The sequence below is a fragment of the Nerophis lumbriciformis genome, linkage group LG10 (genome assembly GCF_033978685.3).
Source record: "Nerophis lumbriciformis linkage group LG10, RoL_Nlum_v2.1, whole genome shotgun sequence".
Lineage (NCBI taxonomy): Eukaryota > Metazoa > Chordata > Actinopteri > Syngnathiformes > Syngnathidae > Nerophis > Nerophis lumbriciformis.
In genome coordinates this window covers 26768612-26795691 of record NC_084557.2, presented here as the reverse complement: position 1 = coordinate 26795691, position 27080 = coordinate 26768612, and the positions used below count along the sequence as shown (strand labels likewise).

The following is a 27080-nucleotide window of genomic DNA, read 5'->3' as shown; positions in this document are numbered from 1 at the left end:
ATATACAAATATATATACATATATATACACAAATATATATACATGTATATATACATACAGTATATATATATATATATCTATATACATCATTGTTTGCGCTTACGCGCCAAACAGCAGCTCAGAGTACCCACCCTTTTTGGATTCACTCGAGGGAGTACTTGAGAGTGCTCCCCCGGGTGATTCCCTCGTTCTACTGGGGGACTTCAACGCTCATATTGGCAACGACAGTGAAACCTGGAGAGGCGTGATTGGGAAGAATGGCCGCCCGGATCTGAACCCAAGTGGTGTTTTGTTATTGGACTTTTGTGCCCGTCACGGATTGTCCATAACGAACACCATGTTCAAGCATAAGGGTGTCCATATGTGCACTTGGCACCAGGACACCCTAGGCCGCAGTTCTATGATCGACTTTGTAGTTGTGTCATCGGATTTGCGGCCTCATGTTTTGGACACTCGGGTGAAGAGAGGGGCGGAGCTTTCTACCGATCACCACCTGGTGGTGAGTTGGCTGCGATGGTGGGGGAGGATGCCGGACAGACCTGGCAGGCCCAAACGCATTGTGAGGGTTTGCTGGGAACGTCTGGCAGAGTCTCCTGTCAGAGAGAGTTTCAATTCCCACCTCCGGAAGAACTTTGAACATGTCACGAGGGAGGTGCTGGACATTGAGTCCGAGTGGACCATGTTCCGCACCTCTATTGTCGAGGCGGCTGATTGGAGCTGTGGCCGCAAGGTAGTTGGTGCCTGTCGTGGCGGTAATCCTAGAACCCGTTGGTGGACACCGGCGGTGAGGGATGCCGTCAAGCTGAAGAAGGAGTCCTATCGGGTTCTTTTGGCTCATGGGACTCCTGAGGCAGCGGACAGGTACCGACAGGCCAAGCGGTGTGCGGCTTCAGCGGTCGCGGAGGCAAAAACTCGGACATGGGAGGAGTTCGGGGAAGCCATGGAAAACGACTTCCGGACGGCTTCGAAGCGATTCTGGACCACCATCCACCGCCTCAGGAAGGGGAAGCAGTGCACTACCAACACCGTGTATGGTGCGGATGGTGTTCTGCTGACCTCGACTGCGGAAGTTGTGGATCGGTGGGGGGAATACTTCGAAGACCTCCTCAATCCCACCAACACGTCTTCCTATGAGGAAGCAGTGCCTGAGGAATCTGTGGTGGGCTCTCCTATTTCTGGGGCTGAGGTTGCTGAGGTAGTTAAAAAGCTCCTCGGTGGCAAGGCCCCGGGGGTGGATGAGATCCGCCCGGAGTTCCTTAAGGCTCTGGATGCTGTAGGGCTGTCTTGGTTGACAAGACTCTGCAGCATCGCGTGGACATCGGGGGCAGTGCCTCTGGATTGGCAGACCGGGGTGGTGGTTCCTCTCTTTAAAAAGGGGAACCGGAGGGTGTGTTCTAACTATCGTGGGATCACACTCCTCAGCCTTCCCGGTAAGGTCTATTCAGGTGTACTGGAGAAGAGGCTACGCCGGATAGTCGAACCTCGGATTCAGGAGGAACAGTGTGGTTTTCGTCCTGGTCGTGGAACTGTGGACCAGCTCTATACTCTCGGCAGGGTCCTTGAGGGTGCATGGGAGTTTGCCCAACCAGTCTACATGTGCTTTGTGGACTTGGAGAAGGCATTCGACCGTGTCCCTCGGGAAGTCCTGTGGGGAGTGCTCAGAGAGTATGGGGTTTCGGACTGTCTGATTGTGGCGGTCCGCTCCCTGTATGATCAGTGTCAGAGCTTGGTTCGCATTGCCGGCAGTAAGTCGGACACGTTTCCGGTGAGGGTTGGACTCCGCCAAGGCTGCCCTTTGTCACCGATTCTGTTCATAACTTTTATGGACAGAATTTCTAGGCGCAGTCAAGGCGTTGAGGGGATCCGGTTTGGTGGCTGCAGGATTAGGTCTCTGCTTTTTGCAGATGATTTGGTCCTGATGGCTTCATCTGGCCAGGATCTTCAGCTCTCACTGGATCGGTTCGCAGCTGAGTGTGAAGCGACTGGGATGAGAATCAGCACCTCCAAGTCCGAGTCCATGGTTCTCGCCCGGAAAAGGGTGGAGTGCCATCTCCGGGTTGGGGAGGAGATCTTGCCCCAAGTGGAGGAGTTCAAGTACCTCGGAGTCTTGTTCACGAGTGAGGGAAGAGTGGATCGTGAGATCGACAGGCGGATCGGTGCGGCGTCTTCAGTAATGCGGACGCTGTATCGATCCGTTGTGGTGAAGAAGGAGCTGAGCCGGAAGGCAAAGCTCTCAATTTACCAGTCGATCTACGTTCCCATCCTCACCTATGGTCATGAGCTTTGGGTTATGACCGAAAGGACAAGATCACGGGTACAAGCGTCCGAAATGAGTTTCCTCCGCCGGGTGGCGGGGCTCTCCCTTAGAGATAGGGTGAGAAGCTCTGTCATCCGGGGGGAGCTCAAAGTAAAGCCGCTGCTCCTCCGCATCGAGAGGAGCCAGATGAGGTGGTTCGGGCATCTGGTCAGGATGCCACCCGAGCGCCTCCCTAAGGAGGTGTTTAGGGCATGTCCGACCGGTAGGAGGCCACGAGGAAGACCCAGGACACGTTGGGAAGACTATGTCTCCCGGCTGGCCTGGGAACGCCTCGGGATCCCCCGGGAGGAGCTGGACGAAGTGGCTGGGGAGAGGGAAGTCTGGGCTTCCCTGCTTAGGCTGCTGCCCCCGCGACCCGACCTCGGATAAGCGGAAGAAGATGGATGGATGGATGGATGGATCTATATACATATATTTATATATACATATATATATACACATATATATGTATATACATACATATATATATGTATATACATACATATATATATATATGTATATATATATACATATACATATATGTATATATATATATACATATATGTATATATACATATATGTATATATACATATATGTATATATATACATATATGTATATATATATATACATATACATATATGTATATATATATGTATATACATATATGTATATATATATATACATATATGTATATATATATGTATATACATATATGTATATATATATATATATATATATGTATATATATATACATATATGTGTATATATATATATATATATATATATGTATATATATATACATGTGTATATATATATATATATATATATATATATATATATATATATATATATATATATATATATATATATATATATATATATATATATATATATATATATATATATATATCCGCCAACCGTACAGATGTGATTGGTTTGAGAAAAGACTTGACATGTTTTGACGAAAATCTCAGATAAGTGACTTTAGACTTCCTCTCTACAGTCTTTGTTTCTGCTGAGCTTGTATTACATTTTTGTATACATATGTGTATACGTATATACACATTTATATATATATACATAAATAAATACATATTCATAAACAGTTGCAAGAACAAGTATGTGAACCATTTTGGATTACTTGGATTTTTTACTTTGATCTTTATTGAAGCCACAACAACAGACAAACACAGTCTGCTTAAACTAATACCGCACAAAAAAATACAAGTTTTCATCTTTTTATTGAACACAACATGTAAACATTCACAATGCAGGGTGGAAAAAGTATGGAACGCCTAGACTAATGGCTTCTCCAAGAGCTGATTGGAGCCATTACTCAGACAACATTGAGTCTAATCAATGTGACGAGATCATATGTGTTGGTTAAAGCTGCCGTGCCCTATAAAAAACACACACCTGTGATAAGTGTGCTGTTCTCAAGAAGTATTGCCTGATGTGAACCATGCCTCGCACAAAAGAGCTCAATAATTGTTAACTTCCATAAAGCTGGAAAGGGTTACAAAAGTATCTCTAAAAGCTTTGATACACATGTGTCTACGGTAAGACAGACTGTGTACAAATGGAGAAAGTTCAGCACTGTTGCTAATCTCCCTAGGCGTGGACGACCTGCAAAGATGACTGTGAGAGCACAGCGCAGAATGCTCAGTGAGGTGAAGAAGAATCTTAGAGTGCCAGCTAAAGACTTACAGAAATCTGTGGAACATGCTGACATTATTATTGACGAATCTACAATACATAAAACATTGAACGAGAATGGAGTTCATGGGAGGACACCGCAGAGGAAACCACTGCTGTCCAAAAAAACATTGCTGCACATTTGAAATTTGTAAAAGCACCTGGATGTTCCACAGCACTACTTGAAAAATATTCTGTGGACAGATGAAGCCAAAATGGAGTTGTTTGGAAGGAACACACCATGCTATGTGTGCAAAAAAATAAGGAACAATACACCAACATCAAAACCTCATCCCTTCGGTGAAATATGGTAGAGGGGGGCATCATGGTTTGGGGCTGCTTTGCTGCCTCAGGGCCTGGACGCATTGCTTTCATCGATGGAAAAATGAATTCCCAAGTTTATCAAGATATTTTGCAGGAAAACTTAAGACCATCTGTCCGCCAACTGAAGCTCAACAGAGGATGGGTAATGCAACAGGACAACGACATAGAAGTAAATCAACAACAGAATGGCTTCAACAGAGGAAAATACGCCTTCTGGAGTGGCCCAGTCAGAGTCCTGACTTCAACCTGATTGAGATGCTGTGGCATGACCTCAAGAGAGCGATTCACACCAGACATCCCAAGAATATTGCTGCACTGAAACAGTTTTGTGAAGAGGAATGGTCCAAACTTTCTCCTGACAGTTGTGCAGGTTATTAAACCCAAGGATTCACATATTCTTTCCACCCTGCACTGTGAATGTTTACATGTTGTGTTCAATAAAAAGATGAACACCTATATTTTTGTGCGGTATTAGTTTAAGCAGACTGTGTTGGTCTATCAACTTACTTTGATGAAGAGCAGAAGACATTTTATCACCAATTTATGCAGAAATCCAAGTAATCCCAAAGGGTTCACATACTTTTTCTTGCAACTGTATATACATACACAATATATATATATATATATATATATATATATATATATATATATATATATATATATATATATATAAAAGGGACTACCGCTTGTCCCGTTCGGGGTCGCGGGGGGTGCCAGAGCCTATCTCAGCTGCATTCAGGCGGAATACACACACACATATATATATTATATATATATATATACACACACACACACACACACACACACACACACACACACACACACACACACACACATATATATATATATATATATATATATATATATATATATATATATATATATATATATATATATATATATATATATATATAAATATAAATATAAATACACACATATATATGTATATATATACAAATATATATATACACACACATATGTATGTATATATATATATATACAGAATATATATATATACACATATACATATATATATGTATATACTGTATATATATATATACACATGTAAACACACAGAGATATGTGCATATATATATATATATATATATATATACATATATATATATATATATATATTGTATATATATATATATATATATATATATATATATATATATATACATGTAAACACACACAGATATGTGCATATATATATATATATATATATATATATATATATATATATATATATATATAAATATATATATATATATATATATGTATATATATATAAAAGGGACTACCGCTTGTCCCGTTCGGGGTCGCGGGGGGTGCCAGAGCCTATCTCAGCTGCATTCAGGCGGAATACACACACACATATATATATATATATATATATATATATATATATATATATATATATACAGTATATATATATATATATATATATATATATATATATATATATATATATATATATATATATATATATATATATATATATATATATATAAGGGACTACCGCTTGTCCCGTTCGGGGTCGCTTGGGGTGCCAGAGCCTATCTCAGCTGCATTCAGGATTCAGGCGGAATACATACATACATACATAGATATATATATATATATATATATATATATATATATATATATATATATACATACATAGATATATATATATATATATATATATATATATATATATATATATATATATATATATATATATATATATATATATAAATATATATGAGTATATATATATAAATATATATATACACACACAAATATGTGCATATATATATATATATATATATACATACAGACACACAAATATATATGCGTGTGTGTATATATATATATCTATATATATCTATATCTATATATATATGTGTATACAGTGAGTACACACACACACACACACAAAGACACACACACACACACACGCATACACACACACACACACACACACACATTTAAATGTATATTTAAATGTATATTTATATATATGCATATATAAGTGGCAGTCGAACAAATACGATGAGATCTATATGTAGATGACATAGCCCAATAGGGGATATTTCATCCACCCACTTCTCTCAACAGCAAGACAAATTGTGTGGCAAAAGACAAGAAGATGACAGTGAAGCAATATCTCTGCATTCCAACAGCTATATAAAAAATAGATGTCAAGCAAAAAATGAAAATACAATAATTGTGTATATTTTCACAAAAGGTACAACCCTGTTGTCAGTCAAGAGTGAAAATGGGAAATACAATACTTTTTTTGTGTGTTTCTGTTGTTTTGTTGGTCTGCCTGAAGTTGGAATGCCCAGAATGTTTTTTGTGTGTGTTCTTTGTATATTATCTGGGGAAGCTGTCTAACCTGTGACAGTCCAAAGCTATACGAGAATCCTTTGTCCCTTTTCACTGCTGCTGAAACTAAGTGACAAATCAATATGCTCGATCAACAATAAATACCCTTCTTTGTATGTGTTTTCAAGGAATTTTTTATCTAATAAATGCAATGCAATAACTTTGATCTTTTTTAAACAGGGAAAGACTTCTTCATTGTGTTTCATGTATGCCACTGTCAGAACTGTGCTTTGTCCCATCATTATAAGCTGCTGCTAAAGCCAGCAGCTCAATGTTTGAGCCAGCAGTGCCCTTTGCTGCAGGTAACAGAGGCGAGAAGAGGAAACATAAGTGCCTGAGGTTATCCCACTGACAGAAGAACACACGCTGAACCCGACAGGTCCTGTTGTGCGGCTGTCTGGAGATTTTTCCTTCATACGACAACAAGATTCGTTGAGCGGTGCACATAGAGGATGTGATACATGATTATTTTCTCTTCCCCCCTGGAATCGTTTCATTTATTTATACGCCAATTACTGCAGTGCTCGGTTCCATCTATTGTTCTGCTTCGATTGCTGCTACAGTGCTTTGCTTCATTTCACATGAATGAATTCCCCTGCATCCTTCAAATTGGGTCCATGAAAAATAATTAGCCCTGGACAATATTCCCTTTACAATCTTTGAGGACTAAGGGGACCAAGGGACATAGGATGGTGGACAACTGCTACATAGTTTCTGGAGTGGCACCAAGTGGTTTAAGTCAGTTCTAAACATGTTTCTACAGTCAGAAATTGTAAATACCAATATAATTGAGACCTTTTGGACCCTTCAGTTGAGTAATGCAAGACTATGGTATGATGTTTGAAATAAACTACCTTTACCTTGACCGTCATGGCACAACTATTGGTTCATTTTGGTGGGTTAGACTTTATGCCACTGGTATAATAATCATATGATTTATATAGATTATTATGATGAATCACATACAATTAAAACACGTCCTTGTGGTCTACATCAGTGGTCCCCAACCTTTTTGTAGCTGCGGACCGGTCAACGCTTGAAAATGTGTCCCACGGACCGGGGGGTGGGGTTTATAAAGAAATACAATCATGTGTGCTTACGGACTGTATCCCTGCAGACTGTATTAATCTATATTGATATATAATGTATATATTGTGTTTTTTATGTTGATTTAATGAAAAAAAAAAAAAAAGTTTTATTTATTTAAAAAAACCAACATTTTTTTTTATTTCTTGTGTGGCCCGGTACTAATCGGTCCGCGGACCGGTACCGGGCAGCGGCCCGGTGGTTGGGGACCACTGGTCTACATAACATGTAATGGTGGTTCTTTGGCCAACATTTTTCATAGATTTTACAGACCGTTTTGTGGGCTGTCATATTTATGTGCCTCCACTACGACTGCGTTTTAACACTTCCATCCTAACAACAAAAAAATATGTACCGTATTTTTCGGACTATAAGTCGCAGTTTTTTTCATAGTTTGGCCAGGCTCCAGTGCGACTTATATATGTTTTTTTCCTTTTTTATTGTGCATTTTCGGCAGGTGCGACTTATACTCCTGTGCGACTTATACTCCAAAAATACGGTAATTATAATGGAATTATCCACTACTTTGTATTAGAAATGGCAACAGCAGAGGATGCATGTACATGTACAAGTCTGTCCCACAAGAAGACAGAGAAAAATAATACTACAATGGCGTACTCGCGCAAAGCTCATGGGGTAAAACTTTACCATATATGGAGCTATCCGCTGACATCACCAATTGGAAAACGTCACAAGTTGGTCAAATTCCAAACGGCTTGTTTGAAGGAAGTATGAAGGGATGCCAGATTGTTTTATAATTATCTATGCCATGTCTCCATTGTTTTGATTTAAAATTTTCGGGACTTATGCAGATCCCAAATACACAAAAACAGGCACCAATAGGTGAGAAAAGTTGGTTTTACAGAATAGGTTTCCCCTGAGCAAATAATTATTGTTTCTTTGTATCATATTAATGATTCAGAAGAATAAAACAGCTTTTTCCAGAATGTTCTTCACAATACTTCAACAGTGGGCAACCACATTAAATTATATAATAAAAGCCGAACAAACAACAACTGATGTTGACCTGTGTAATCCTAACAACAAATAAAGTACAAAAATAAAAGTCTGCTAAGCAGCTCAACAAAAAAAGTGTACCATAAAGTATTTCCTGACACTAAAAGCAGAAAAAAAAACACATTTTGTACAACAACACAAAATGAAAAACACTCTCCTTCCGTCTACTTTCTCTCTTCTGGCATGATTGCTTGGAAGGGGTGATCCAGGGCCAAGACGTTTAACACTTACATGCCTAAAAGAAAATTACTTTAATGCGGACGTCTCTTGCCAGTATTTAAAGATAACCACCGCTACTTTTCTTAAAAGCAACAAATACACAATAATCCACACCGCAAGGTAATGTATTTGCCAGCATGGAATACAGATGTACTATTTATTTCCTGCGATCGCTCCTTTACACGTTATGGTAGCTGTCACATTGCACAGTACAAATGAAAATAATGAGTTATAAAAAAGACTGGAACTAATCCAGAAACGTGTGTCATTTAATGTGATCACTACCCAACATACTTGCCAACCCTCCCGGATTTTCCGGGAGACTCACGAAATTCAGCGCCTCTCCCGAAAACCTCCCGGGACAAATTTTCTCCCGGAAATCTCCCGAAATTCATGCGGACCTGAGTGACGTGTCGACAGCTTGTTTTCACGTCCGCTTTCCCACAATATAAACAGCGTGTCTGCCCAATCACGTTATAACTGTAGAATGATCGAGGGCGAGTTCTTGGGTTTCTTATGTGGGTTAATTGTTAGGCAGTTTCATTAACGTCCTCCCACCGCGGTAACAACACACAACAACAGCAGTCATGTTTTCGTCTACCGTAAAGCAGTTCGTCTGCCGTAAACAGTAATGTTGTGACACTCTTAAACAGGACAATACTGCCATCTACTGTACATGCATATGTGACAATAACATCTAGGGCTTTTAGAGAGTGCAGTGCACAACTGCGCGCACAACAAGGAGACGAAGCAGAATGCATCATCAGAGAGGGTGTTCAGCATGGTTAGAAAAATAGTGACAGAGAATAGAACAAGGATGGACAATTCAACCCTTAACTCAACAATGAGTAGATGAGTGTTATGTGTGTGTATATGTGTAAATAAATGAACACTGAAATTCAAGTATTTCTCTTATTTATATATATATATATATATATATATATATATATATATATATATATATATATATATATATATATATATATACAGTATATATATATATATAAAATAAAATAAATATATATATATATTTATAGCTAGAATTCACTGAAAGTCAAGTATTTCTTATATATATATTTATATATGAAATACTTGACTTGGTGAATTCTAGCTGTAAATATACTCCTCCCCTCTTAACCACGCCCCCCCGACCCCTCCACCTCCCGAAATCGGAGGTCTCAAGGTTGGCAAGTATGCTACCCAAACAAATTACAATTGACAGCTGTCACCTTGCACAGTAGAAACTAAAAGGACAATTCAAAATAAGACTAACCCATAAATTCTGCAAAACTGCAATTATACAGTCATGTACATAGAAGGGAAAAGAAACGGGCAGAAATATAAATGAAAAGAAGATGTGAACGCAGCGTGCACGCCATACCTCTCAACATACCGCGGTGGTAGCTTGTCAATCTGTCAGGCTTGGTCATGTTTGTGTTTTCCTGTGTCTTGGTGGTTTAATTCCTGTCCAGTGCTATTTATTTTAGTTTCTACTTTCTGTGTTTAGAATGACTTCTTTTTCTTTCCAGCACACCGGATTCTCATTACTTAGTTCTATTTAGTTCCACCTGGGTACCTTCAGTGCTGGATCACTGTACTTTGTAGATTGTTGCTTAGTGTGCCGTTTTTGTTCATTCCCTGCTTCCTGTTACTATTATATTAGTTTTACTTGCATTCCGCCTGCTATCTCTGCATCCTTGGGGTCACGCTGCAAGCAACACCCACTAATATTTTTTTATTTTATTTTATTTTTTTAATTCATCAATCCAACAAAACAATACACACCAATACCATAATAATGCAATAATGCAATTCCAATTCCAAAACCAAACCTGACCCAGCAACATTCAGAATAGCAATCAACAGAGCAATTGAGAGGACACACAAACATGACACAAAACAATCTAAAAGCAGTCAAACAAAAATGAATATTATCAACAACAGTATCAATATTAGTAACAATTTTAACATAGCAGTGATTAAAAATTCCTTATTGACATCATCATTAATGACATTTATAAAAAATATAAAAACATTAAAAAAATAAAAAATAAAATAAAAAATAGTGTCACAGTAGCTTACACTTGCATCACATCTCATAAACTTGACAACACACTGTGTCCAATAATTTCCACAAAGATAAAATAAGTCATATTTTTTGGTACATTTAATAGTTACAACAAATTTAAAAATTGGATCCCATATTCCAATATATGACTCATTATTATCTAAACAAAATGCAGTTTTTTCTACTGATATCATCTCCATAGCTTGTGTATACCAGTCAGTATGTGTTGGACTATCAACATCTGTCCTTTTTTTTAACATGACCCTTTTTGTTATTATGCATATTGAAATAAATGCATTTTTACTCTTTGATGACACGTTACTAAATTGATGGAGATCACCAAGAATACAAGTTTGAAGTGTCATTGGGATGTTTATGTTAAGGAATGTGATTGCTTCTTTAGTTGTTTTCAACCATAACTCTTTTATTCGCTGACATTCCCACAATAAATGAACAAGAGTTCCCTCGGCTGCCCGACACTTCATACATAACTTGCTATCTACTACACCAATTTTAAACAGCTGAGAAGATGTAAAATACAATCTATTCAAGATCTTAAATTGAGTCAGCTTATCTTTAATGCTTCTAAAGGGCTTATTGGCATTTTTCCAAACATCATTCCATGATATGTCTCTTCCATCTAAAATGTTTAAGTCCATCATCCATTTCCGAACACATGCCTCATTTGCATTTCTAGTATGGTGTTCATTTATTATTCCATAAAATAGTTTAATTAATTTCTTAATTGTATCTTGATTAAAAAGTGCATCTTCCAGTTCATGGCTATTTAAAGACATACTTTCAGAGGATATGCATTTTTTTTACAGCGTGTTTTAAAGAGATTACATTTAAAAAATGATTTCTGGGTACATTATATTGATCAACTAAATCATTGAACGGTTTAAAAGAGTTGTTATTACTAATATGATGAGGTTTAGTAATACCTCTGTCTTTCCATGTTGTCCATTTAACCACATTTTTATTAATTATGATATTAGGATTGTACCAAAGTGGTTGATTCAGAGATGTCATTGGGTTGATTCCTAGTATTTTCTGACACAGTTTTAGAATGTTAAAGGTGGCTTCTATTGGGCGCTGCCTCAATTCATTAGGTATTTTTTTAATATAATATAAACTCCCCACATCAATGTCCAAATTCATTAATATATTTTTTTCTATGTTGATCCAGTCCTTATCTGCAGAAGAATGGAATAAGTGGCTTGCTTGTTCACTACCGAAGGAGATATAATCATGTAAGAAGTTTGGTAATTGTAGTCTTCCTTTATCTTGTGTACAAGGCAACCTTAAGTATGAACATCTGGCCTTCTTTCCACACCATATAAAATGTGATATCATTGTATGGATTTTCTTAAACCAACTTTTATTAATTAGGACAGGCATCATTTTCAGTATATAATTAACTGCTGGCAGTATACTCATTTTTACTATGTTCACCCGACCCCAAAGTGATATTTGGAGACGTGACCAGCGTTCCATTTTGGATTCTATCTTATTTTTTAAATGTTTAAGATTTAGATCTCTGCTTGTATAAATGTTTGGTGTAATATGCAGTCCTAAATATATGATTTCTGCCTTTTTCTATTTAATTTTGGAGTTCTGAACTTGTGATTTCTTGCAGTGTTTATTAAGTGGTAATATTTCACATTTGTCCCAATTTATTTTATATCCTGATAAACAGCCATATATAATGATGACATTATTGATATAGTGAAGAGAGGAGTCAACATGTGACAGGTAGAGAATTATGTCGTCACAATACATCGATAGCCTATTATACTAAGAGCCAATTTTTATACCATGAATATTTAAAATTTCCTGAGGGAACTCTCCTGAAAGAATCAATAAAGTACTATCCATCTATTATTTTCACTTCTTATTGTTGCAGCTAAGTGTTCAATAACCAAATGAAATAATAATCCAGATGCAGGACATCCCTGTTTTACTCCTCTTTTTAATGAAAAAGGTTCTGAAATCTGATTATTGGTTTTGACTGATGCCATGGGCCTTGTATAAAGCATCTTAATCCATTGTATAAAATTAGCTCCAAATCCAAATGTATGTCATGTGCAAAACATAAATGACCAGTTTATGCGGTCGAATGCCTTCTCCGCATCAACAGTACATACTGCTGTGGGATAAGGGAGACTTCTCGCATAGATAACATTAAACAATTTCCTTGTATTGTCTGAAGATTGTCGACCTTCCATGAAGCCAGTTTGGTCAGTAAGAACTAATGTTCCTATTACATTTGATAATCGTGTGGCTAAGATTTTTGCCTAGATTTTATTGTCCATATTGGCTAGGGGTAAAGGACGATAACACTGCAATGTATCAATGAGATATGAGAAAAATTTAAGGTTGGAGAAAACAATTGTTTATTAAATGAAGATTGGTACATTTGTAATAATAGAGGAGACAAATCTTCACTGAATATTTGACAAAATTCTGTACTGTAGCCATCAAGGCCAGGAGATTTATTTTTTGCAAATGAATTTATAGCTTTTTGAATTCCCATTAATTGTATAGGTTCCTCCAGGGATTTTTTGTCATGCTCTGATAAGGATGGGAGTTGTATTGCGTTTAAATATGACTGCATAGCTTCTATGCTACAATCTTTCTCAGGCTTATAAAGATTTGTATAAAATGTTCTAAACGTTTCTTTGATTTGCTTGGGATCAACAGAAATACTAACATCTGAAAGTTTCATATTAGATGTATGATTTCTAGTCATCTGCTTCTTTCATCCTTACGCAAGAAGCTTTCCAGCTTGTTCGCCGTATTCAAGAAACTTGAATTTTGCCCTATTAATTTTATATTCAACCTTCTGCTTTATTATATTATCATATTCCATTCTTTGTTTGCTAAGTTTGATCCATGTTTCTTGATTATATTGTTTGGACAATGTGTATTCATGAAACTTTAATTTTGCTCTATTAATTTTATATTCAACCTTCTGCTTTATTATATTATCATATTCCATTCTTTGTTTGCTAAGTTTGATCCATGTTTCTTGATTATATTGTTTGGACAATGTGTCCTGCAATTGTTTGATTCCATTCAATAATTCATTTTCTTCACAACGTTGTTTTTTATTCTTAAAGCTTGCAATCCTAATAAGTTCTCCTCTTACACAACACTTAAGTGCTTCCCATATTGTGGAGATGTCAGAGACAGAATCCTGATTATTTTTAATAAAATCTGAAATAAATTATTTAATTTGTCATTTATTTTCCTCACTTTCTAATAAAGAAATATTAATTTTCCATTGCTTGAATTGGAAAGCGACTGGAGGAAAGCTTACGTCGATTTGAATTGGACTATGATCAGAAATAATTTTGGGGTGGATTTTAGCATGCACGTTTTCTACAATTGCCTTAGGAACAAAGAACGTATCAATTCTTGAAAATGACTGATGTCTGTTTGAATAAAAAGTGAAATCCTTCTCATATGGATTTAAGGTTCTCCAAATATCTATTAGGTTAAGATTTTGCATTAATTTCAGAGGAGAAAAAACTGATTTCTTGGGTTCAACAATTTTACCAGCTTTATCAATATTTGGATTTATTATTAAATTTAGATAATATCAGAATCGACATAATCTGCCAATTTGAGCTCCATGTCACCAAAGAAAGAACGTTTATCATCATTGGGTGCATATAAGTTTACCAGTGTGGTATTGTTATTATCTATATGGCAATTAATAATCAGATATCTACCCTCTGGATCTAAAAATATACTATTTATAATATAGTTAATCTTTTTGTTAAACATTATAGCAACACCAGATCTTTTGGAGGATAGTCCAACACCAACTATCTCACCAACCCATTCTTTTTTCAAATATTTTAAAGGTTCAGTTTTCATATGGGTTTCTTGTAGAAAAGCAATATCAGTAGAAATATTGTTTTGATGCTTCAGAATTTTTCTTTGTTTCACTTGTTCATTTGCACCTTTTACATTCCAATATATGATTCTCAAACATTTTCTAGTCATTGCAATATCTTATGTTTGTGTTAACTGGTTTTCTTCCTTATGTGACACAAATGATCAAACATAACATTTAGTAAGTGTGTCCTCTCAATGCATATTTTAACTGGGTTATTTTTTCTTATCAATCCCCCTACCTCCCCCCTCCCATTGCCCTTTACCACAAAATTTCATAATTTCAATAGCAAAACAAACATGCTTAAAGAAAGTAAAATAAATTAGAGAAAAACAAATGATAAGGAAAAAAAAATCATAAAAGAAGGAGAGAGCTAAAAAGTAAAACAGTAGAAGAGAGAAAAAACTAAGAGATTACCAAAAAAAACTAAGCAAATATCACCAATCAATCAAGTAGTGGTATAAAAAAGGAAAAACAGAACCAGGCCAGTAATACATCCCCCCCAAAAAACGTTTGGACAGAAATAAAGAAAAAAGCAAGGCTTTTAACTTTATGCCAGACTAAAAGTCGTGTTTGTACCTGAAATAACTTTGTCGAGGTTTCTGGTGGTGTTAAACATTTCCATGACTACGTCATCATCTCGCGCCATTGTTTTGGTGCGGTTGCAATATGTTCTTTTCAGTCCGTTTGGATTATATCAACACCGCCACTCAACCAGTATGTAATTCTGGCATTTCTAAAAAGAGTTCCTTCGATGTAGAGTTTGTCCACGATTAGACAAGTTCGTTTGTTGTTTTTTTAGCCTCATTCATTATTGGATACAACAGCCGTCTTCTCTTGAGTATCTCGGCTGGAAACTGGTCACTAATGGAGATGGTTGTTCCCTTGAGTTCTTTTCCACGCTCCATTACCATGGATTTACTCTTTGGGTCAACAAACTGTGCAACAATTGGGTGACATACCTTCTCTCCCCCAGAATGTCGTTTTTTCCCAATACGATGAGCTCGTCCAAAGCCGATGTTCCTCGCTGTTGCGCCGTCCATCTTAAGATGGGATGTAAAAAAAGTTTGAACCAACTCTTCTGTTTTGTGGTAAATTTCCCACTTTTCCTCAGGAACTCCATGAATGATGACATTGTTCCGCATACTCTTTGTGGAAGTTGCCCTCCAGGGGGTTCTTCGGACCACCAAGCACTGACATGACAGCCCGGTTCAGGTTCACAGTACAGTTTTTATTTTGCAATAAAGTCTGTTTTTTGCTTTCCAGCAATTTTTTTTGTCCGTCTCAGGCTCGCCCTCGCTCTTGCTCCAGCTCCAACAACGCTCTCCTCCCGACTGCTGCCTTTTAACAGAGCAAAGGGTGATTAGATAACCAGACCCAGGTGGGCCATCTACGCACCTGTCGCTGATCTCGAAGCCGATCCTGGCACACCCCGCTTCGCTGCAGGTCCGCAGGCCACGCCCCCCTCCACACTCCTACATTGTAGATCCAAAAAATCTTGCGTGATTTTTATATTTGTATTTTTGATGTCAGAAGTTTGCTGTTTGAGGCTGTTCACTTCTGCTCGTAGCGTAGCGTTTTCCTCCTTGAGCACGTCCACAAGTGCGCTTTGAAAGTCCACAGATTGTTTAAGCTCCTCCACATCCTCTGATAGTTTCTTCAATAAGTCGAGGTTTTGTAATTTCTCATCGATTTTTGCAATGTAGCTTCTGATATCTTTTAAGTCCTTCGTAATATCATCAGACTCACTTGAGTGACTCAGCTGGCGTCTTCCACGCTTCTTTGTCGTCATGTTATAATAGTATGAATCAATATATGATTCCAAATCTGAAATAGATTCTTCAGCGTGGGATTCCAGCCTTGTATTTATTTAGAAGCACATAGTTTCAGGCGTTTAATCGGCTCAATTTGGGATGATATGGCCTAGCTCTTGTTTCAGAGACTTCTGATTGCAGCCATCTTCCACCTTGACAGATATGATCCAACCAGTGAGTGACCCCGCAGAGATTTCTACGGCCCAGCGACTTGTGAAGATTTTTGTACTGATGGCCACATTGAAGCGTTCTTCAGCCTCTCATCAAGCTCCCTTCCACCCATCCCTGTCATCTGTTGGCCTCTCTGGGGACATCTGGTATCCGTCCCTTGAAGAGGAGGGCTATGAGTAGCTGTGCAGCTGGGGAGGCACAGCAACTTCTTGATCCAGTGAGGTCTTCCACAACGGTGCTACCTTGCCTCCCTGCTTGGATGACCTCATCTGCAACGTCTCTACCAGCACGCCTTCCTGCTCCGGTGAGATTGTCCACGATGCTACCATGCCTCCCTGCTAAGATGACCTCATCAGTGACGTCACCACCAGTACTCCCTACTGCTCCAGTGTGTTCGTCCACAATGCTGACACCTTTCCGACCTGTTCTGGCGACACTGCCACCTGTCTCTCTCACAGCGGGGTCGTCGCCTCAGCTTCCTCGCCTTCAGCAGAAGCGCACGTCTGGCGCTCTCCGTCTTCGCCTGCTTCAGAAGCGCCTGTCTGGCGCTTGCCGTCTTCGTATGTCATTGTTGTTATTGTAGTTAGTGTCTAATGGGATTCAAAATTGCCATGGTATAAACACTGCTCAATAAAATAAAGGGAACACTAAAATAACACATCCTAAATCTGAATGAATTAAATATATTTAAAAAAAAACGTTCTCAGTAGTAGAAGCGTTTAAGTCCCATCTTAAAACTCATTTGTATACTCTAGCTTTTAAATAGCTCCCCCTTTTTTAGACCAGTTGATCTGCCGTTTCTTTTCCTTTCTCCTCTGCTCCCCCCTCTCCCTTGTGGAGGGGGAGACACACAGGTCCGGTGGCCATGGATGAGGTGCTGGCTGTCCAGAGTCGGGACCCGGGGTGGACCGCTCCCCTGTGCATTGGTTGGGAACATCTCTGCACTGCTGACCAGTCTCCGCTCGGGATGGTTTCCTGCTAGCCCCACTATGGGCTGGACTCTCATTATTATGTTGGATCCACTATGGACTGTACTCTTACTATTATGTTGGATCCACTATGAACTGGACTCTTACTATTATGTTGGATCCACTATGGACTGGACTCTCACAATATTATGTCAGACCCACTCGACATCCATTGCATTCAGTCTCCCCTAGAGGGGGGGGGGGGGGGGGGGTTACCCACATATGCGGTCCTCTCCAAGGTTTCTCATAGTCATTCACATCGGCGTCCCACTGGGGTGAGTTTTTTCTTGCCCTTATGTGGGTTCTGTACCGAGGATGTTGTTGTGGCTTGTGCAGCCCATTGAGACACTTGTGATTTAGGGCTATATAAATAAACATTGATTGATTGATTGAGTAGTTGAATTTGCAGGCAAAAAATCACACAAAAATGATTTAAAAAAATCTAATGTATTAACCCACGGAGGTCTGAAATTGGAATCTCACTCAAAATTAAAGTGAAAAAAAACCCTCTGCAGGCTGTCTATTCCATTTGCACAACAGCACGTGAAAAGTGATTGAAGCAGTGGGATTGACTTGGAGTTGTTTAAGTGTTCCCTTTTTTTTGAGCAGTTTTTTGAAATGATTAGTCGCTCATGGTGTGCGGTCGCAATTACGCTTAACTATAAAGTTAAGTCGAGGGCCACTGTGAGCCGCGAGTTTGAGAGTTTGCCTTAGATAGAATTTGCTCACACTTTATAAACTTTTGACAGCACTATTTACGTACTACCACAAAATGGAGTCAAAACGCAAGTCAGATCAGGCCGTACTACTTTACTCCGTAACCAAACGTGTGTTGTGAAATACATTATTTTGCCAAAAGTATTTGGCCACCAATTCAAATGATCAAAATCAGGTGTCCTAATCACTTGGCCCAGCCACAGGTGTATAAAATCAAGCACTTAGGCATGAAGACTGTTTCTACAAACATTTGTGAAAGAATGGGCCGCTCTCAGGAGCTCAGTGATTTCCAGTGTGGAACTGTCATAGGATGCCACATGTGCAAAAAATCCAGTCGTGAAAATTCCTTGCTCCTGAATATTGCAAAGTCAACTGTCAGCTTTATTATAAGAAAATGGAAGAGTTTGGGAACAACAGCAACTCAGCCACGAAGTGGTAGGCCACGAAAACCGACAAAGAGGGGTCAGCGGATGCTGATGCGCATAGTGCAAAGAGGTCGCCGATTTTCTGCACAGTCAGTCGCTACAGAGCTCCAAACGTCACGTGACCTTCCAATTAGCCCACGTACAGTACGCAGAGAGCTTCATAGAATGGGTTTCCATGGCCGAGCAGCTGTTTCTAAGCCATACATCACCAAGTCCAATGCAAAGCGTCGGATGTAGTGGTGTAAAGCACGTCGCCACTGGACTCTAGAGCAGTGGAGACACCTTCTCTGGAGTGATGAATCACGCTTTTACATCTGGCAATCTCATGGACGAGTCTGAGTTTGGAGGTTGCCAGGAGAACGGTCAGACTGCATTGTGCATTGTGAGTGTGAAATTTGGTGGAAGAGGAATTATTTCACGAGTTGGGCTTGGCCCCTAAGTTCCAGTGAAAGAAACTTTGAATGCTCCAGGATACCAAAACATTATTGACAATTCCAGGGAACAGTTTGGAGCGGGCCCCTTCCTCTTCCAACATGACTGTGCACTAGTGCACAAAGCAAGACATGTATGACAGAGTCTGGTGTGGATGAACTTGACTGGCCTGAACAGAGTTCTGACCTGAACCCGATAGAACACCTTTGGGATGTATTAGAACCGAGACTGAAAGCCAGGCCTTCTCGACCAACATCAGTGTGTGACCTCCCCAATGCGCTTTTGGAAGAATGGTGGAAAATTCCTATAAACACACTCCGCAACCATGTGGACAGCCTTCCCAGAAGAGTTGAAGCTGTAATAGCTGCAAAAGGTAGACCCACATCATATTGAACCCTATGGGTTAGGAATGGGATGGCACTTCAAGTTCATATGTGAGTCAAGGCAGGTGGCCAAATACATTTGGCAATATAGTGTAATATGTTTCATTTTCCAGAATTATTGATCAGTGTGTAGCAAAAGCCACACATCATCATATCACCTATTATACTTGCTGTCCCAGTTACTTGTATTAATACTGACTAAAAATGCGAAATGTCCAGTTTAAGGCATGACTGACCCTAGTGATTCCCTGCTGGAAAGCCTCCTTGGCCAGTTTAGCAGGGCCGTCCAACGACTTGCCATCATCTTCTGGACCCCAGCTGGCACTATAAATGTGAATGTGCTGCGGGTTGAGGCTAAGAGAGTGGGCCTCCACCACATCTGTCACCTCCCCATCCAACATACGGACTCCTGTTAAACACACATGAAAGCAACTCAAATTCTGTGACCAGTTTAAAGATGTGAGAGGCATCAGGGTGTACATTCTGTATTCTAAACTCAGGAAGTGGGGGGAAAAAAAGTATTTGACTGTTATTGAATCCCATCCATCCATCCATTCATCCATCCATCCATCTTCTTCCGCTTATCCGAGGTTGGGTCACGGGGGCAGCAGCCTAAGCAGGGAAGCCCAGACTTCCCTCTCCCCAGCCACTTTGTCCAGCTCCTGCCGGGGGATCCCGATGTGTTCCCAGGCCAGCCGGGAGACATAGTCTTCCCAACGTGTTCTGGGTCTTCCCCGTGGCCTCCTACCGGTTGGACTGGCTTTTAGTGTTCAGGCATCTTGACCAGATGCCTGAACCACCTCATCTGGCTCCTCTCGATGTGGAGGAGCAGCGGCTTTACTTTGAGCTCCTCTCGGATGACAGAACTTCTCACCCTATCTCTAAGGGAGAGCCCCGCTACCCGGCGCAGGAAACTCATTTCGGCCGCTTGTACCCGTGATCTTGTCCTTTCAGTCATAACCCAAAGCTCATGACCATAGGTGAGGATGGGAACGTAGATCGACCGGTAAATTGAGAGCTTTGCCTTCCGGCTCAGCTCCTTCTTCACCACAACGGATCGATACAGCGTCCGCATTACTGAAGACATCGCACCAATCCGCCTGTCGAGCTCACGATCCACTCTTCCCTCACTCGTGAACAAGACTCCGAGGTACTTGAACTCCTCCACTTGGGGCAGGGTGTCCTCCCCAACCCACTTCCGGGCGAGAACCATGGACTCGGACTTGGAGGTGCTGATTCTCATCCCAGTCGCTTCAAACTCGGCTGCGAACCGATCCAGTGAGAGCTGAAGACCCTGGCCAGATGAAGCCATCAGGACCACATCATCTGCAAAAAGCAGAGACCTAATCCTGCAGCCACCAAACCGGATCCCCTCAACGCCTTGACTGCGCCTACAAAAGTTATTGAATCCCACGCACTCATATTATGGTTTGCAGCAAAAAAACATTTCTAGTTTTAATGAGGGCAAAACTTTGCTCACAAATGCTACTCTGATGTACACCCGACTATTTTCTGTGCTTAACACAAAAACCAACACAGAAACACACAGAAAGGACTAATAGAACGATGGGATGAGAGTTCACAGAGCCTGCAACAGACTGGTGTGTCCACAGGGTAGAACCACCTTGACAGCTTTAATCAAACCTAAACATGCCACTGCCTGAGCGTTTGATGTGAGGAGCCTTAGATCAGACCGGCGAACATTAATGGCTGTAGAAAGGTGTGAAATGAACCACCCTCAATTGAGGTCTATTACCGGGACCAGATCCCCGGACCTGAGCGGCAACACTGACGTTCGCGTTACGATTTAAATGATCTATTCCAGACTATCTGGCCATGCAGGCATTAATACACCTGCCAACAGGGCGGTTGCACACAAGGCAGTAGCCTCGCTGCGGGTGGGGATTTGGCTTGTACTGTTAAGGTTTGATTATCAAGTCGCTTAAAATGTCACACACAGCAAAAAAAAGTTCACCTGGTGCACTATTGCAGTTGTAATTAAAATCACGGTTGTTAGTTCGCTTTAACGTCTGTGACACTAACACTGCGGTTTGAGTGCCCAGAAGCATTAGAGGTATACGTTCAGATGAATGTGTTTGTGTGTGTGTATTCATAGAAAAAAGCGAAGGAGGATGAAACAATAATTGAGCAACATAAGGTCAAATGCGGTGTTTAAACAATTAGCACTTACCATTGTTCAATAAGGATGACCCCATTTTAAGTGTCCCCTCTTGTACTTGTGAACATGCTTTTAGCATACAGAAGCAATATTCAGCTGCTCATTAGCAACCTCATGTGACGTGAAAAGAGTCACGGAGGATTACGCCTTGAAAAGCAAGGCCAATATGTTCCTCCACTGGGAGACACAATGGTAATGAAGACAAAAGAGAGTTATGAGGCACATCTGGATGGGACTGACTGGAGTTGCGTAGGGATCGGATGCTGTCACCTGACAGCTTCTATCATCATGCTATTAACAGATCATTTGATGTCACAACTTAATATAAATCCTCCATTACAAAAATTAATTTACAGGAGACTGTTTTTGTTTGTTCAAATACTACATGTCCAGACTGAATACCGTATTTTTCGGACTATAATTCACAGTTTTTTTCATAGTTTGGCCGGGCTCCAGTGCAATTTATATATGTTTTTTTCCTTCTTTAATATGCATTTTCGGCAGGTGCGACTTATACTCCGGTGCGACTTATACTCCGAAAAATACGGTAGTTGTTTAGGCACTCCAGTATTTGTGTTCCAATTTTTATGACATTTGGGGAAAACACTTTAATCAAATACACTAAGGCAGGGGTCACCAACGTGGTGCCCGTGGGCACCAGGTAGCCCGTAAGGACCAGATGAGTAGCCCGCTGGCCTGTTCTAAAAATAGCTCAAATAGCAGCACTTACCAGTGAGCTGCCTCTATTTTTTAAATTGTATTTATTTACTAGCAAGCTGGTCTTGCTTTGCTCGACATTTTTAATTCTAAGAGAGACAAAACTCAAATAGAATTTGAAAATCCAAGAAAATATTTTAAAGACTTGGTCTTCACTAACTGACAAAGAAACAGATAACAGATTTGGTGTCCAGTTCAAAGTGTGACATGATTTATTTAAAAATTTGAGAGTTGACTTTTGTATTTTACATGAGTTATTATTTGTACAAACATGGTGCAAAGTAATTCATGATTTGTTAAAAAAATGTTAGTGGCTAGCTAGTTAAAATGGGATATTGTGATTTCACAAGACTGTCTTAGAAGTGATCATTTGAAAATGTTCTATTTGAAAAATGTGCACTTAGAGAAAATATAAAAATCAATCAATCAATCAATGTTTATTTATATAGCCCTAAATCACAAGTGTCTCAAAGGGCTGCAAAAATAAAGTGTTGCATATTGATATTTATCTGTTTCTATAAATATTTATTGTGAGAAATAATTAAGATGATCAGTGTTTCCACAAAGATAAATATCATTAATTATTAATAATAACAGAGTTATAGGTAAATTGAGCAAATTGGCTATTTCTGACAATTTAGTGTGTATCAAACTGGTAGCCCTTCGCATTAATCAGTACCCAAGAAGTAGCTCTTGGTTTCAAAAAGGTTGGTGACCCCTGCACTAAGGCATTCTTTTCAAGTCATTATGAGACTTACTGAGGCTATTTCATCCACCATCAACTCACATTCACAAAATAATTAACCACTTGGGCTAAGTGCCAAAACACATCGACATGGGTGAAGTCTGTCAAAACGTTTTGGTTGCAAAGGTTAAAATAATTTAAACTACTGTGTCACAGCACTTCATTGTGCCATTAAAAGACATCAAGTGTGCCATGGGAGAGTTCACTTAAGTGGTCCAAAAATTCATATTCATTCACGACAAATACGTTATCTTTGTTCATATATTTATGTCAGTGACATATTGTGACAAGCAGTACAAATCACATGTACCTAGGGATGGGTACATTTAATATTTGAGTCAATACTGTACCAATTCGCAGTAGCTGGGAATTGTTACTGGTACTCAACAGTACCATGTTTTGTTACTTTTGTGTGTGATAAAATGTGTTAATAAATGTTAATCAAAAAAAGAATCCATCCATATTCAACCGCTTGTCCCTCTCAGGGTCGCAGGGGGTGCTGGAGCCTATCCCAGCTGAATTCGGGCGGAAGGCGAGGTACACCTAGGACAAGTCGCCACATCATCGCAGGACCAACACAGATAGATAACATTCACACACTGGGGTCAATTTAGTGTTGTCAACCATTGTTTTGATTTAACACTAAGCTGTGTTGTACCCCATACCCAGAAGAGTTGAAGCTGTAATAGCTGCAAAAGGTGGACCGACATCATATTGAACCCTATGGGTTAGGAATGGGATGGCACTTCAAGTTCATATGTGAGTCAAGGTAGGTGGCCAAATACTTTTGCAATATAATGTATCTCTACCTGTAACGGGGGCGGTATAGCTCGGTTGGTAGAGTGGCCGTGCCAGCAACTTGAGGGTTCCAGGTTCGATCCCCGCCGTTGTGTCCTTGGGCAAGACACTTTACCCACCTGCTCCCAGTGCCACCCACACTGGTTTAAATGTAACTTAGATATTGGGTTTCACTATGTAAAAGCGCTATATAAATATAATTCACTTCACTTCACTTCAACGTGTGCCATGAGATTTGTTCTATTGCAAAATGTGTGCTTTGGCTCAATAAATGTTGAGAAACACTGCAAACTAAACAAGAAATATATCCACAATAACCATGAATCAATAACAAAGACCATAGGATAGAATGATTCAAATGGGAACTATATATGAATTTTTGATTGGCTCTTCAGATTGATGGGACCAGTAAAATTAAATAACTTATTATCATCATTACTATAATGCACTCACCTCCAATTTTAGCATTATAGGCAACACCCACGCCACAAACGCCATTGTTAAATGAAGCTGCAACCTCTCCAGCACATCGAGTCCCATGTCTGAGAAAAGAGCAAAAGTGAAGGTTTATGAAACTGGTTGATATTGAGTAATGAGCAATTATATTTGTAACCGCTGAATTCATGTAATGAATCACCTAGCTTTTTGTTACCTGTCTTTTTTCTTGAAGGTTACTTATGACACCCAGAAGACCTGAAATAAATTTAATTTATAGTATTTTTTATGTGAGTAGTTACAAGGGAAGACGCAACAGCCAGAGTGCAGCATCCTCCGCATTAAAGCATTTGCAATTAGAGGTCGCGTTCAAAGGGTACTTTATGAGCAAATTCAGGCGGAAAGCTTTCAGCATCATGTTGTATGCTCCATCAAACTGTAATGGTTTTTTAGAGGACAAGCAACATTCAAAAGAAAACTCTTTATATTCCTTTGATGTATCTTTTAATTTGCTACAAACTAAATCAATTCAACAATTTCTGTCCAAATCTGAAAATTAAATAACACAAATGTCACAATTCATGGTGTGGTTAAATGTCAGCCAATAATTGGCCTATTTAATTCCCATTTTTTTGAGTGACTGATCTGTTTTGATGCTGCACATAACATCCACAGTGAAGGAGGTTGTTCTCGCCCACAGCTGTTCGTCTGACAGCTCACTGTGACGGCCTTTTATGCTCATTACTCCCCATTTTCAACTGATCAGCTCTCAAAAGGCACCCAAACAAACCTCTTACCCATCCTAATTAGCAATGAAGGTTTTTTTCCATAGATGTCATAGAGTTGCATAAACGTTGAACATGCAGTTAGCTTTCTCACTCATTGCTGTTACCTCATTTAGTGACAGAAATACTTCATTAGATAGAAATGGGGAAATGGGGAAAATATTTTTTTAGATATGTTTCTGGTGCTCACGGGAAAACATCTCGAGCGCACAAGAAACTTTTGCGTGAGATAGTTTCTCGTGCGCACGGGATACATATCTAAAAAAGGTTTCCCCCCATGTCCCTTTAAGGCAGGGGTGTCAAACTCAAATACAGAGTGGGCCAAAATTTAAAACTGAACAAAGCCGCGGGCCAAGGTTGAACAAATTAACCTTTTAATAGGGACTCAAACAAGTTTTGCATTGAATATTGAACAAGCAAGGCTTATATAACTTTATAGTGACATGCAAAATCGAGTTTCAAATAATAATAATAATTATGAAAAAATATCAATGGCATATCAAATAGAATTTAAATCAAAATTGAATGCCCATTTTCTATTTGCAGCCTTCTGAGGTAAATATCAACATTAACTTTTTCCACAGGCTAATACATTTGAAAATAAAATAATGAATAAACCAACCATTCAGGACTTTAAACGGCTCAGTTTGCAACACACTGATCTAATCTGATGTGCCCAAGCCAGATACCTGCCATTTCTTGGATGCTAGTTCATTAATGTCGGGGCTCAGGCTTTGAGCTGAGGCAACCTTCATTATCGAACGAAGGTGTTCATCAGTCATTATATCTCGTAGTCCACCCGGGCCACAGTCTTGGGGGCGTGTTTAAAGGCACTGCGTTTATCGTCCTCCACGAGCTATCGTCACGTCTGCTTTTCATCCATTCTAACAACATGCCGGCCCGATCACAAAATATGTGTGACTACAGCAAGCACTCACACGTAAATGCAATGCATACTTGGCCAACAGCGATACAGGTTACACTGACGGTGCGCGTATAAATAACTTTAACACTGTTAGAAATATGCGCCACACTGTGAATCCACACCAAACAAGAATGACAAACACATTTCGGGAGAATGTCCGCACCGTAACACAACGTAAACACAACAGAACAAATACCCAAAATCTCATGCATCCCGAACTCTTCCGGGCTGCAATATACACCCCCGCTATCGGGTAGGGGGGGCGGGGTTTGGTGGTAGCGGGGGTGTATATTGCAGCCAAATTTGGCCCGTGGGCCAGAGTTTGACACACATGCTTTAGGGGCTCCGTACTACAAACACACACGCACGCGTGTACAGTATACTTAGCCAACTGCTAAAAAACATGCTGCAGACCCAGTTTGTACGATATAAGTAGAGATACTTAGGCTGCTTGCCAATTAAGATGCATATAAAATAATCATGCAATATGTTCTCTTGGGTCTGTACCCCTCTACCGAGATACCATTACATAGTGAGCTGTGAAATACAGATAAACAAAAGGTGGCAATCCGAATGAATTAGCAAAATACAATGGAAAGGAA

General features: G+C 39.5%; 1 protein-coding gene across 2 annotated transcripts in view; it reads right to left on the bottom strand.

Moving 5' to 3' along the window:
- The window catches only part of furinb (furin (paired basic amino acid cleaving enzyme) b), a 187729-nt gene that overhangs the window by 49452 nt on the left and 111197 nt on the right, over positions 1–27080 (bottom strand). For both annotated transcript variants that reach the window (XM_061969958.1, XM_061969959.2), the window contains 2 exons: positions 24787–24875; positions 20131–20303 (listed from right to left, as the gene is read on the bottom strand). In XM_061969958.1, the coding sequence (XP_061825942.1) occupies positions 20131–20303; positions 24787–24875 (262 nt within the window). The remainder of the gene's footprint in view (positions 1–20130; positions 20304–24786; positions 24876–27080) is intronic.